General features: G+C 36.9%; 1 protein-coding gene across 1 annotated transcript in view; it reads left to right on the top strand.

The window, feature by feature from the left end:
• The window catches only part of LOC145679445 (pickpocket protein 19-like), an 86,835-nt gene that overhangs the window by 32,175 nt on the left and 38,575 nt on the right, over positions 1-16,085 (top strand). Inside the window, exon 2 of the mRNA XM_081750026.1 lies at positions 10,870-11,073. Within this exon, the coding sequence (XP_081606152.1) occupies positions 10,870-11,073 (204 nt within the window). The remainder of the gene's footprint in view (positions 1-10,869; positions 11,074-16,085) is intronic.

Below are 16,085 nucleotides of genomic sequence, written 5' to 3' on the forward strand. Positions count from 1 at the left end.
GAACCCTTAACAATCGCAAATTGTTGAGCTTACACGAGTAATCAGCGTTCGCGCTTTATTTTTTACCTAGACTCTATTAGCGTGAGCCAATACACTGCAGTCAGCAGCCTGTACATGCTCAGTTCATTGACCTTAATACTAAGTTGTATTTGCCGATTAGTTGACGTACATTTTGTTCACTGTTCCTGCGACAATGTTCTGTTTACAGTACAGTACGTATTTTTACTTGTGGGCCACTGAGTATTAAAGTTTCTGATCACGTTTCCTGTTCTGTGGCGCATTGTGGTGGCTTCAAAGAGGAAAGAAGTGTCTGCTTCCATCGAAGAAAAACTAAACGCTTTAAAGAATTTTGATAAAAGTGAAACATTACTAAAAGTGGCACAGGATTATAATGTAGGAAAAATGACCATGGGAGATAGGAAAAAGAACTGAAAGGAGAGAGAAAAGGTGTTCCGAGCGACTAACAGATAACACCATAAAACAAAGGAAAACAATGAAAAAATGTGAGTACGAAAAATTGAGTGAAACTTTGTTTCTTTGGTTTACTAAACACAGAGATAAAGGTATCCCAACATCTAAACAAATTGTACAGGGAGAAGCCTTCAAATTCAGAAAGGAATTCAATGAGAATGACCCTAAATTTACAGCTAGTGTTAGGAGGCTCGATAAATGGAAGAAAAGATCGCATCTTGTAGCTACGTGTATGTAGAGAAAGATTTCCAGTAAATGATGAGTCAGTGGAAATGTTCAGAGATAAGATTCATAAATTGTTAAACAAGAAAAGTTTGACTAGTGACCGATTATTTAATTCCGATTAGCGGGACCAAATTACGAAGTGCTACCTGCTAAAATACTCGCAGCTAAGTTGGAAGCTTCCGAATCTAACTACAAATAAAGTAAACAACGAGTAACGATTATTGCTTGTAGTAATGCCCAGCAAATCTTAAAATGAATCGTATTATGTTAGCAAAATAAAAATCCAAGAGCTCTTAAAGATGTGCCCAAAAGTGCTCTTCCAGCCAAATATATTATAACCAGAAAAATGCTTTGATGAGTTCAGATATTTTTAAAGAATGTTTTTTTAATGATCTTGATCACTTTGTACCATGGACTGACAAGTTTCTGAAAAAATAATTTCCTGTAAAAAACACTATTGCCTTCGGGTAATACTGCTACTCATCCGAATGAGGAAGAACTTTAAGACAGGAAAATAAAGGCTACGTTTTTACTTCCAAATGTCACGGCAATCTGTCACGGCTTATCGATCAAGGGGTTTGGAAGACATGATAAACTTATTATTGCAAAAATATTTTGTCAATGATTGAATGAATGGTTTCCTCAAAATTAGAAATACGAAGTAACAGGCGAAGAAATCGTTACATTGGTCCTAAATGTAAAAGGTTAAGGTGAACATAATGAAAATGAAGTAGTGGTGGGAGAAAGTGAGAACAGAATTTCTCACACCGAAGGACACGAAGACTTAGTGATAACATTGAAATACGTGGAGTAGCAGAAGGAAAATTCATCAATGGAACTTTTACTTCTAGAGAGATTGTGAGATCTATAGTTGGCAGAAAACATCAAATAACTGACAAAGAAAAGCCAATTACTAACTTTTTTCAGTCAGGTTTGGTTATTTTTGTGGTACATACAATATAAGTTTCTAATTTGTTCAAGTTACTTGTATGACATTTTTGAAATATTAATTATTTTGTCAGCTTTAAAAGTCGTATTTGTTATTTTCCGCATCATCGACCTTCCCAATTATTTGACCAGGCTATATCCTGATTAGGTCGCATAATCGTGAACTGTATTTAAAGAAGTTCCATGTGAAATAAATTGTGGTTATTAAATTAAAATTATCTCATTAATGTTACCTATGAATTCCTACTATATAACAAGTTTCTCATCTGTATTTTGTTTGTCTGTCATCTGTAATCTGTAATTTGATCTTTTTAAATTTAAAATTGGTGAATATTTTATAATAACATACTATGGCCAGTGGAAAGTATAATTCCTAGCACAAAAATATTGCTAAAAGTCAAGCATATGTCTCCTAAATAGAGATGCAAAAAAGCCGGCTTTTTTGAATCGATGGTTTTTTGCACATAAAAAGCCGGTTTTTTTGGGGAAAAAACGAGAATTTTGGAAATTTTGGCTTTTTTCATTTTCATGATTTTTCTGTTTAAATAGCTTTCTTATAGTATTCTCTAAAGTTAAATAAGATTCCATGACCTGAATGCCATATTTCGCTCTGGAATTCACCATCATGATGGATGGAGCACATGGTTTATGAATTAAAGTAAACATAAAGTACGTAGTATTTGACGGCAATTTTAGAAGCTATTTAACTTTATTTTAACTTCTTAATTATCAACATTTTTCTTCTCTAGATCATTTCTTTTTAGTCATCCGTGTTTTACTTCTTAGAGCTTAGTACTCTAGCTTCTAGCATATAATTAAACTTATGTTTTTCAATATATCCATCAGGGCGTACGTTTTTCAATATGTCTGTCAGAGCGTACTTCCACATTTCCGTTATACTGTAGCTGTGCAATGATTTAACAATAATCTTCCGGATACAACCTCTAATACCATTTGATAGAAATAATCAGTATCGGATTTAGAAAAATATTTGGGAGGGTTTTTTTTCTGAATAATGTTTGCTTTTTCTAAAAATTCCTAATTTTTATTTAAGAGGAGCTTAAGTTTATGAGTACAAGCATAACAAATATTTCATTTCCTCTGCATATTGAGCTATAATCTTCCAGATACAACCTTAAAGACCATTTTTTAGTGATTATTAGTGGCAGATTTAGAAAAGTATTTTGAGAGGGGATTTTCTTATTAATGCTTAGTTTTTCTAAAAATTCCTATTTTTTTTATTTATTTATTTGAGAACAGCTTGAAGTTTATGAGTAAAGGCAAAACCAATATTTAGTTTGTTTTAGAAATTCCCTAATTTCGAGGTAGAGGCTTCAATCCGAAAGACATCCCCATCCTAACCCTCTTCGCAAACCCATCATTGCTGATAATTAATAATAACAAAGATTTAAAAACGATTAGAAAGTAAGTCGGCCAGGACCTACAGTACACGCACTATCTCTACATTCACAGATGGAATTAAGAAAAACTTTTGCCAAAATGGTCGAATGCGGGGTTGAATCCCGGACTTCACGATAGAAGCGAGAAAGATAACCACTCACTCATGTTTGTTGTGCAGTTGTGCTTAACATAAATGTATTCTCTCTCTCTCTTTCTCTGTGACCACGAAAGCTCTCCATTGACTTCTGTCCTTATCCAATTCAATCCAGTTTCTACTCTGTATTCCTATTTCTGCTAGATCCATCTTAATATTGTCCTTCCATCTGGGCCTAGGTTTTCCTAATGGACGTTTCCCGATTGGATTTCCAGTTAAAACTTTGAAAGCATTTCTACTTTCTTCCATTCTGGCTACATGACCTGCTCACCTGAGCCTCCTAGACATGATGACTCTAACGATGTTTGGTAAACCGTATAAATTATGTAGTTCCTCTTTATGAAGTTTCCGCCATTCCCCATTCCCGTTCCTCTTGGGTCCAAATATTCGTCTCAGAATTTTATTCTCAAATAATTTCAGACTGCGTTCTTTCCTCAGCGTAAGCGACCATGTTTCACAACCATAAAGCATAACAGGCATGATTATCATTTTATATATTTTAAGCTTTAAATTTCTTGACAGAATTCGCAACGACAAAATATTTTGAACTGAATAATAACAAGAATTTCCTGATTTTAGTCGACATTTAATTTCTTTGTGGGTATGATTTTGGTCTGGTAATACTAATCCAAGGTATTTGAAAGCATCCACTGTGTCGAAAGTATTAATTGATATTTTAACGCATTCATTATTTGCCGTAACTTCCTTGTGAACTTCCTTGTATTTAGATTTCTCTGCATTTACTCATGTCTCTGCAAACATTTAATAAGGCCTCTGCATTTCTTTCGATCGTTCTATCAGATTTACATCAGCATCTGATGAATACCATTCAACTCTAGGCTCTGGTTCCTATCTTTCATTTTTCTTATAGCGTACTCCGGAACAAAGCTGAATAATAACGGCGATAACGCATATCCTTGTTTCAGGCCAATCTCGACATGGAAACTCGCATTTTTCTACTCGGACTTTACTCTGGAATTCATTTAAAAACTTAATAAATCTAGCTTTTTCGGTATTCCAAATTCTGTAAGAATGTTGTACAATGTTTCCCTCCTTACCGAGTTGTAAGCCTTTCTAAAACCAATAAACAGTTGATGCACTGGGTAATATATGCCCATTTCTTTTCGAGTATTTGTCGAATGGTAAATATCTGGTCGATTTCGACTAAATTCACACTGATAATCTCCAATAATTTCATCTGAGTATGGGGTCAATCTTATTAATAGAATGTTAAGAGAAATGCCTCGATAATTATTACAATCAAATTTGTCGTCTTTCTTGTGAATTGCAACAGTGATTGATTCTTCCACTCTTTTTAAATGTATTCCATAGTTTTTCTTTTTTATAAAAAAAAGTTTCGTAACTGTATGTTGAATTTTCTTGTTAAAAATTCAGAAACCTTTAGCATAGGGTAAACCGTGATGGTGGTTATATATTCTACAGCCTAGGAAACAATACGCTCAGATGAACCGTCTATTACGTATATGATCCATGAACAGAAAATTCGATATTTTCTCGATTCTGAACAAGCTTAAGGAACAGTCAGTGCATTACAGAATTTGGAGCTTTACCGATTTTGCAGATCCGAAGCACCTGATAGGTAGTAACATATTATTACGTATGTGATCAATGAGTGAAAAATTTGTTCGAAATATTCATACAATGTATATGAAAGTTAAAACTTTACTGAAAAATTTCAAGAATGTACAGAACCACCCGAAACGAAGCTCTTGATGTGAAGTTTTCTCTCATGTTTTTCTTTATTTTGCTTCAAAAAGAGGGTGTGTGATATTTTGAAGTAAAAATACTGCATACAATTTTGCTAGTTATTTGTGTATCATTTTTAAAAGTACTTATTGTATATAAGAGATTAAAATATTATTACATATATTGGTTAATCCTTTGGAATTCATAATATAAATATGTTAAGAATTTTAAAAATGTTTTTGAAATTCATGGTTTATTTTCGAGGTTTCATATTATTATCTGCATCAACCACTATTTAAATGAGTTTCTTTTGTTGTAGAGAAGCGAAACAAAGTCTGCTTTATCAGTTTAAGGCAAAATTTTCAAAAAAACTCAAAATTTCCCAAGCAAAAAAGCGAAGCAGAAAAAACCGAGTTTTTTTTTTCAAAAAAGCCGGTTTTTTTCCGAGCCCTTGCATCTCTACTTCTAAAAGTTCAATGCAATTTTATTCACCCATTCTAATTTAAAATGCACACAAAGAAGGGACATGAACATGTCATCTGGACATCCGAATCAAACCTAGTCCATTCGATAAACATAAGAAAGATATGTTCATGTACAAAAAATGAGGTGCCGTGGACAACGGAGTAAGTCCCTGGGGCCCATTAACCCTGTTAGTATAAAAAAAAATCGTAGACTCGCACTGAAAAAGCTATTGAATCAACACTGTTCATTGAAAGGTCATGGTTTTTAGTTCATTCTCTTCAGCATGAAACAAGCTTTCCGGAGGTGCTATGTGTTGGGGCCCATAACGTACTTAAACAGGGAAAATTGGGAAACTGTCGGGAAAATTCCCTCCAGAGAAATCCCTTCCATCAACTTTGGACCCCCTCTGGAGTGGCCCGCGTAAAAGCACACAATCCAAATGTATCTTCAAAAATATTACAGGGGATAAGAAGTGTGTAAAGTTTTGTATTGATAGATAGAATAGGCATGGGGGGTAAGCGTGTAATGGTATACAAGCTTTTTCCTCATATCTATTCGATCTACCAAAACAAAACTTGGTACAGTCATTTCTTATCCCCAATAGTATGTTTTGAGATACCTCTGGATTGTGTGCTTTTACCCAGGGTCAATCTAGAGGGGTCCAAAGTTGATGGAAGGAATTTCTTTAGGGAATTTTTCTGACATTCTCCCAATTTTCCCTGTTTAAGTACGTTGTAGGCCCCAATACATAGCAGCTCGGGAAAGCTGAAGATAATGAACTATAAACCATGACTTTTCAATGAACAATGTTGATGCAATAACTATTTCAGTGCGAGTCTACGATTTTCTTTATACTAACAGAGTTAATGGGCCCCAGGAACTTACTCCGTTGTCCATGGCACCTAAGTTTTATGTATGAACATGTCTTTGTTATGTTTATCGAATGGACAAGGTTTGATTCGGATGTCCGGATGACAGATTCATGTCCGTTTCTTGTCAGTATTGTACTATTTCTTTAAAAAAAAAAAAAAAGTTTCCGAAAAGAGATAAACTGACAGAATGCCGATTGCCATTGCAATCAGAGTAATTATGGCCCTCAATATGAACGACTTCGTTAGTGTCGGTAGAAAATGCAGAACAGTGGTATTCAGTAATTAGATTCGTTTTGTATTTCGAATATAGTGACCACGATTGTGCGTGTGTTCGTAAACGTTCAAGTGAGTGAAAAATCATTGTGTTTTCAAACACTCCATACAGAGCATTTTTGGCATTCAAATGTTGAGGCAAACAAGGTGCCCGTTCCGTTCGTCTCTGATCTATATTCAGGGAAGTACTAGTGTGTCGTTCATTTGTGACAGTTCTTTCTTCCGACTTTTTCTGCACGCCTTACGTAGCCTCATCTTCTGCATCCTCATACCGCTAGGGAAATCCAGCAGGACAATTTGCTCTACTCGGTATATTCCTTCTATCCTCCCCTTCTATGTCTGTGAATCTGTCTTATCTATCACGTTTGTGATTTGGTGGGACTTCACCTAAGGACAAGCAGAGATATAACAACGCCATCACTCAAATATACTAAGGGCATAGAAAACCTTTCCTAGACATTTTGCTTCCTTATGATCGGCTAGCTACCCGAATAACAATTGTGTGATGTGTGGGCGCTACACATGTTAGTAAGATAAATATGATATGTTTTATAATGCCGAGCATAGCATGTTCGGTTTCAGTATCGCATGGACGCCATACTGAGACTCCTACTTGTTATCATAACTCTGGAATACGGGAAGAGGGCACTAAGTGCTTCAAAATATAAAAAAACAAGCTGTTACGGTAGTTAAGAGATATAGTCTGTGGAAATAGAGTTAGATTATGATGGAAGTTAGAATATAATGGAAATTAGAAAATAATAGGAGTCAGATTATATTGGAAGTCAGATTATATAGGAGTCAGATTATATTGGAGTATATAATATAGATTAATGTGTAATAAGATTAATGTACTTGTGGAGTAGTATGATTGATATAGATAGCTGTGTTAGAGTATGACACAGATTAAGAGTAAAGATACAGAAGAAAAAAATGAAACGAAATCTTTAAGTTAAACGTCCCACGTTTATGCCGGTTAGGCTAAAGGAGACGGTGATAATGAGAAATGATTGAAATGCTGGAATGAAGAAAGTGGGAGGAAACGGAAGAACCCCGAGAAAACCCACGAGCACGGTGTTTGTCCACCACAAAGTCCACACGGCGCGAGCTGGGATCGAACCAAGGACCCCAAGCACCGGAGGTAAACGCTCTACCTCTGAGCCGCCGCGCCCCCGTAGATACAGAAGAATTTAAGGGTGTATCTTTGTAGGTTTTAGTAAACTAACAATAACCTTCATGTGTACCAACTTTGGGTCAGATCCATAAATTCCAACTGAATATTGTTAAATGCATTTCACCAAAGTATACAGTGCACTTGTAGATATTAAAAATGCAACAACAAGAAGTAGAAAAAGTAACTGCCTCAAATATGGCAGACAATTGTGAAATGATTGCACTTACTGCTCTGTGTGATGAGTGACAGCGTTACTAGATCCTAGCATGACACTAGCGTGTAGATTCACCATGAATATCCATAACTGTTGGGATACGATAAGGCTTAAAGACGATGACATTCGTCCGCAATGCGTTTTCATAGCTCACCAACTGACGCTGGAGTAGTGCTCTCAACGGGTCGGGTCGGGTCGGGTTGAAGACCGACCCGACCCGACCCGACTGACCCGAACCGTGATCCGTCCTGATTGACCTGACCCGACAACCCGACCCGAGCTGACCTGGTTGACCCGACCCGACAACCCGACCCGAGCTGACCCGAATGACCCGATCCGACAACCCGACCCGAGTAGCCTAAGCCGACCCGAGCTAACCCGACTGACCCGACCGACAACCCAACCCGACCCGAACTGACCCGATCCGAGTCGGGTCGGGTCAGGTCAACCTGACCCGTTTGAGAGCACTATGGTCACGACACTGGGTGAACGCCAAAATGCACTCACATTGGGAATTAAACCCGGACCACGTGTACCGAAGTCTTACACGTTAACCACACGATCAAGTGGGGGATTTGTATATGCATCTTAATGAATATTTGGCACTTTTGAGGTTTAATTATTTCTTTTTATAACTAATACCAATGTCCGATGTGGGATAATTTTTTTTTCTTGCTTTAGTTCTATGTGACGAAATATGTCTTCAAGGTCAGTGTTCTCACCTGCTCGGACGGCAGAGGATCTTCTCGGAAGGCAGTAGCAAGAGTCTCTTGGCGGAGACAAAAGGAAATCGTTTAACTACAATGATAAGGGTTGAGGAAACGGGAGAACACCTGTGATTTTTTCCAACCCTTCAACTTTCATTCCAAAATAGGTTCCTATGATTCCGGGACCACTACCACTTTGATTTTTCTTTCTCGGTAATTAAAAAATATTTTACAGTATATATAGTTGCACGTAAGAAGATAAATAATATGAATTCTGTAATTTAAAATTTAAAAATACAGTATGATAATTAATTATAAAGTACTAATTTTATTTCTTCACTTTGAGCCCAACAAATGAAATTCAAACAATTCGCACCCTGGGTCTTGGTCATCAATACTGCGTCTTATCCTTTGTCTTGCAGTCAAGTCTTGGTCCTGCATTTCGTAGTCTTGATGGTCTTTCATACTATACAAGACCCAAGAATGCTCGCCTCATCGGTACAAATGAAGACCAAGTGTGATTTTGATTATGGTCTTTCATACTATACGGAAAGCAAGAAAATACGCTCATCGCTACTTGGTGATCACCAAAACAAGGCTAAGAGCAAGATTACTATGCACTTCGTCTTGCATATCCAATCTTTATCTTGTTCTTGTATCGATGTCCTTGGGCTTCGTGAAATAAAATTAAATATTCAGTCGGGTCCCTCGATTCTGCACCGAGGTTAAGGGATATGGTAACCATGAGAAATGAATGAAATGGTGGAATGAAGAAAGTGGGAGGAAACAGGAGAGCCCCGAGAAAACCCACTAGACGGCGCTTTTCCACCACAAAGCTCACTTAGCACAAGCTGGGATCGAACCATGGACACCATGCACCAGAGATGAATCCTCTACCACTGAGCCACCGCGGCCCTGCTTGGGCTTGGTCGTCCATATCCAATCTTTCTTTTGGCCTTGCTTAAACAACTTCTAGTTTTGTTCTAAATCCAGACTCCATATTGGCGTAGATATTAATATTACAGTCGATTGGTAAAATCAATCTTTCACATTTAAAAATTAAAGTACACAGAAGAACAAAAATAAGCATTTACCATAAAAACACTAGCTGCAAGTGTTCAAAATAGATTTATGGCTTCTGTAAAATCAATTGAAAATTGCTATTTTTAATTTGGCAGCTACTGAAAAACAGCAGTTTTCGACTCCAGCCGAGTTTAAGCTCAACCTAAACTCAGTTGACCAAAGTGAACTGACCCGAGTCACCCGACCCGAGCTGACCCGATTGACCCGACCCGACAACCCGACCTGAGCTGACCCGACTGACCCGACCCGACAACCCGATCCGAGTAGCCTGACCAAACAACCCGACCCGAGTTGACCTGAGAGCACTACGCTGGAGGAACCTTCTGGTGTGTATTGGACTAGACATGTTCAATCGGAAAGATATCAGGTGAACTTGACATCCAAATAAGTATAACATCGTGACCACCTTGGAACTGTAGGACTTTACATGCCGTATGGGGTCGACGATATCTTATTGGAAAACGGTTCCACAAATGGCCTGCTGTGAAAGGGAACACAACTGTGAGAAACAACTCATTGATATATCATTAATTGGTCAAAGACAAGTCAATCCATATTGCATAAAGTGGAATAAATGATTCGTTAAAACAAGCAAATGACTATATGATAGCTTTTCGAGAAACTAAATATCTCGTACAGGACAGTGAAAATACTTTAAACCGCCGATTAAATGAGCAAATGGCTTCCTCCTTTATCACGAAAACGCACCGTGCCACACATTGCTTTTGATCCGTGAGTTTTTGGTCGAAAAAATATTCCTGCCAACATCCGCCTTACTGACCAGATTTAGCACCATGTGACTTTGGGTCTTTCCAAAATTTAAAACTATGTTTAAAGGAAAACGTTTGACACCATTCTTAATTGAGAGGGCCACGACAGAGCAGTTGAACGTTCTTCCTGGAGAAGCCTTCCAGAAATGCTTCCAGTCATGGATTCAACGTTGAGAATAAGTGAATTGCTAGCCAAGGACAGTAATTTAAAGAAGATTAAATCAAATTCCATGTAGGCTTATTACTTTGTTTCTAATAAAATTATTCACTGTATTTTTTTGATCAGACCTCGTATTATATGTGTTCTTCCCTTAGCTTGTAGGGATAAAATGGTATTTTTTAACGATGTGATTTCCCTTAAGAGCTAACAATAAATGTGTTTATTTTATTTACTCTTTTATTCAGATTGACATGGGGCTTAGTATGTGGATTTGGTATTATATGTGCATTATTGATGATGTGGTCTGTTCTGAATGACTATTGGGAAAGTCCCATTGTGACGATAGTGGAAGATACAAACTACCCATTGTACAACATTCCTTTTCCAGCAGTTACCATATGTTCACTTAACAAAGTCTACGGTTCGAAAGCTTTTCCTCTTATTAGAGAGTAAGTGTAACTTGTAAACATATATCTGTTATCGCTAGTGAATCTAAGATGATCGAAAGTTAGTAATTAAAAGATCTTTCATTGGTACATTGTCAAAAGTTTCTTTAAACATCTAAGTGGTATTACCTATTTGCCATTATATGCTTCTAAAAATAACAATTTAAAAGTGCATAAAGCAAAGTTACTTATACGTTTACTCCAATCTTCCCTTTGAATCGTTTTAATATTTATTAACTGAAATGCCCTTCTTCGCACAGGGAGAATAAGTTTTTGAAGAATATTTTGAATTCCGTTTCCTCTTAGAACATATTTAACACGTTGACTGTCACATCAAAATCAGGTAAAATGAACCGACGGGTCATTCTTTATTGGAGGAAAATATATATCAAAATGATCAAACATTTGTGGGGTAAAAATTTTCAGAAGTCTGAAACCAAGGATACCGAACATCTTTCTGAGGCAATAAAAATATACTTCATCATTTAAACCTATGTGCTTGTGCATCACCAGTTATTCATACGGCTTCAGACAATACAAAACCTGTGATTCATATGATGCAAATGGCTCCGCGAAGTAAGACCGCTATGAATCATTGGTGATGCACATGGCAGTCAACGTGTTAAATGAAAGTGTAATCATAAAAATGCCGAAGATACTCTACTTTTGCATAAATTTTCAAACACCTTACTTCTCTTCAATACATCTTTTAATCAAATTGTTCTGATTTTAAAACCCAGTTTGGGGTTGATACTAAAAATGTTTCAGAAGTCGTTTTGAATGGGTCAGCCATTTCCCTGACCCAGAAAACTATGAATTCGATACTACTCTCAGTCATTTGTGACATTTTATTTTTCTCTCTTTTTCTCCTCTGGTCATGGGGCTGAACTTTGGCTTAAACGTCATTCAGACCGTCACTATTCACTTCAAAAACCCGACAACTATTTATTCCACTCTAATATCGATCGCTTTGGATTATTTTTACATATCACCTCTCCATACTCTCACTTCTTGGTATGTCTTACTTGCACAGTATTTTTTCCAGATTGTAAGTCATATCTACCAAGCTTAGTTGAATGACTAGGTGTTAAAGGGTTATGCTGGAATAGATATTTATACACATACATTCATACCGGATGTAACTTAATTAATGTAACTAATGTCGGTAGGTGATTACTGACACCAAGATAAGCAAGCAATCCTATGAACATACAGCATATTGGGCATATTGACGGAGTTAGCGAGGGCCAACATTGTGGAAACATATGTTCGAAATGGTAGATATCGAAAACCAATAAGCTTAGAGATATCGGTCTTGAAAGTCTGTATGTAACACTGATGTTCAGCACATAGTTGCTCTCTGCACACATACAGCTTACGCTTGTAAATACAGAAGTACGGTTATTGTGTTAGGAGTGTTGAATAGAACAAGTAGCAGTGGTCGATTAAAACATAGTGCATTATTCAAAACGAGAACGGACTGATATGTTATTAATGTACTGTCGAGAAGTAGCATGACATCATCAGGAGCTTTTCCTAACAGATGGGAACCATTATACAAAATGTTTGCTGCAATGTATCGGCATGTGTGTCAAATAGAAACCGTATTAACTACCCTATGAATGTTGGTCGACTTCGTCGTATAGGATGTGTGCTGTGGACGAAGGTATTTCAGGACCTGTGGACGGAGTCAGATACGAGCATGAGAAAACTTAACTAGAAAATTTATGTTCGCCACATGGATGTGTTGCGTGCGTTACGTGAAAATGCCTTGTGCTCATACAACCTGCAAAGAGTACAAGGACTGAGAGAAGCAGATTTCCAATCACGTGAAGACTTCTTCCGGTGGTTAATTCAACAGACCATTATCATCATGCTGTTCCATGGATCAGTGCTGTTCACTGATTCTTAGAAAGGGCAGTAACGTCAATATGCATTGCACACACACGTGTGCAGATGCACATCCCCATGGTGCAATTGTCACTCATCAGCAGCTCCAATTTAGAATAAATGTATGGTGTGATATTATCCATGATCAACTGATCGACCATATATGCTACCCCGAAAACTAAATGGAGCATTGTCTTTGACCTTCTTATAGGATACACTCCCCGAAGTGCAGGAAAACTCGTAGTGATTTGCCGCAATATGTGGAACATGCATGGTTAGGCTAGCGCGCACATCAGTGTGAATATCTGCTGGTGGTTGAACTGCAACCCAAGACGTTGAGGTCCAGTGTCCAGTGTATTAGGCTCCAGTGTATTAGCCTGCTTGATATCCGGAATTAAATCGATTGGATTCTTATCTGTGAAAGTGTGTTCTATGCTACTCCTGTCAATGATGTCAGGAACAGTGTATTCGTAACGCCTGTGCAACTGTCCTTCATAAGCCAGGTATCTTCGAACGAGTTGGCCAATCCATGATCCGGCGTTGTCATGCATGAATTGCTGTCCATGATGGACACTTTGAACATCTCCTGTAATGTGTCCGACGAACGTACCTTTGTGTCTCTATACAGATATATGAACGAACATAGCTAACTAACTCTATGATCTATGGAACCCGGAGATTCAATGTCGCGTTCACAAAAGCTCTTAATTCATTTCTGTTCTTAGCTAACTGGATCAAGTTTCTACTTTGTCCGTCTATTTCTGCGAAATCCCTCTTAATATTGTCCTCCAACTTTCGCCTAGGTCTTGCTAATGGTCGTTTTCCAATTGCACTTCCAGTTAAAACTTTGAAAGTGTTCCTCCTTTCTTCCATTCTGGCTACCTAGTCTGGTCATTTGAGCCTCCTAGACTTGATTACCTAATCAGTGTTTGGTAAACGATATAAATGATGCGATTTCTCGTTAAGAAGTTTCCACCATTCCCCATTCCCGTTCTTGTTGAGCCCGAATATTCGTCTCAGAATCTTGTTTTCAAGTACTTTCAGTCTACGTTATTCCCTCATAGCAAACGACCATATTTCGCAAACATACAGAACGCCACACATGATTATTGTTTCATATACTTAAGCTTCAAATTCCTAGACGAATTACCTGTTTTCAGTCGACGGTTAATTTCTTCATGAATATGGTTTTAGTCCGTTAATATTGACCCTAGATTTTTGAAAGTATCCACTTTGTCGAAACTATTATTTGATATTTTAACGCGTCCATAACTTGCAGCATTTTGATCTCGAAGAACATCCATGAATTTATTTTTCTCTGCATTTACTTCTAATCCCGTGTCCCTGCAAACGCTTAATAAAACCTCTGCATTTCTTTCTATTGTTCTCCTATCATCCCTTATTATGTTTACATCATCAGCACACTCCATAACCTGATGAATAGCAATCAGCTCTAGGCCATGGTTGCTGTCCTTGATTTTCCTTATAGCGTACTCCAGAACAAAGTTAAATAATAATGGCGACAACGCATCTCTTTGTTTCAGCCCATTCTCAAGGTGAAATATTGTGGAAAAACATTTTCCTACTGCAACTTTACTTTGGGATTCATTTAAACATATCTTAATTAATCTAAATAGCTTTTTCGGTGTTCCCATTTCTTTTCGAGTATTTGTCGAATAGTAAATATCTGGTCGATAGTTCATAGCTGCGTAAAGGGTCAATCTTGTTAATAGAATGTTTGAGAGGATTTTATAGGAAGTTGACAGAAGAAAAATGCCTCGATAATATTACAATAAGTTTTATCGCTTTTCTTGGGAATTGAAACAATGATTGATTCTTTCTACTCTTGTGCAATTCCGCCTTCTTTCAGATAAGGTGAATAAATTTGTGTATTTAGTGTCACACTTTTTCCCGTCCAGCTAGAATTAACTTATCCGGAATTTCGTCTACACCCGGAGATTTGTGTTTCTTTAATTTCTTTATAGCTATTTCTACTTTTGTTCGGTTAGGTTCTGATGTGTGCATTTTACTTTCTCCACGAACATTAGTTTTTGTCTCCGTGTTGAGTAAATCATAGAATATATTCAAGATGCTATCTGTATCAGTGAAAATTGTTACGTCGGCCTTCTTTAATATATAAGCGCGAAGTTGATAGCCTTTCTTAAATTCGTTGGTGCCCTTATATATGTCCCGAATGTTTTTCTTTTTAATATTATCTTCAAGATCATTAATTTTAGCTTTCAAAAAGCACATTTCCTTGTATTAAAGATTCTGGAAGTTTCCCCCTGCTGTCAGCGAAATTTTGTCTAGTTATTTCGTTCGGAGTTTGTAGCCAACGTAACTTTGTCTGTTTTCTCTTCTCTGCTAGTTTAGTGCATTTCTGGTCGAACTATGGTTTGTTCCTACGTATTTCTGTGTGCCTCAATTTTAATTTTCGTGAACTTCAACACAAGTATCCTCAACACTAGAGCATTCCGAACGTTCCAAAACTGAAAATCTATTCGATACGTCAATCTAGTATTCCTCCAACCTTTCTGTTGTTGTGTTACTCCTTATATTAATAGGTTACAGGTTCGGAAACAAGACGGTGTGCCCTCATAAGAATGTGTTCCGATGTATTTTCTTACAACTAATGTTACCTGTAGATTCCGGAGAATATTGATTTACAGATGCATCATTTTTTTTCTTTAAACTTCCTGGCAATAAATCCCTTTCACAAAATATAGAAAGCAGAAGAATAAATAATTGTAGTTTTATATCTTTAGATAATTATTTTGTGATTTAAAATTGCACAAAATTATCTTTTAAAAATTATTTAATAGTCTTGTTTTACGACAATACACTATATATCTTCACTTACTTTCTTCTTCTTTAAACTTAATTACAAAAAATGTTCAAGATTATTTATATCAGAAAAATAAGTTTACAATATGAACATGAGGTATTTAACAAATAGTAAACTTAAACCCAACAGTGCAGATATACATAACGTCGGCATATTGACATTAACATTGAAATAAAATGAACAAAGCAGTAGAAAACCTAAACCCAACAGCGCAGATAGACATAACGTCAGCATATTGAATAAACATAAACCAAGCATTCAACTGTCAACATTGAAAATA

Source organism: Thermobia domestica, chromosome 2 (genome assembly GCF_964235325.1).
Source record: "Thermobia domestica chromosome 2, izTheDome1.hap1.1, whole genome shotgun sequence".
NCBI classification, from domain to species: domain Eukaryota; kingdom Metazoa; phylum Arthropoda; class Insecta; order Zygentoma; family Lepismatidae; genus Thermobia; species Thermobia domestica.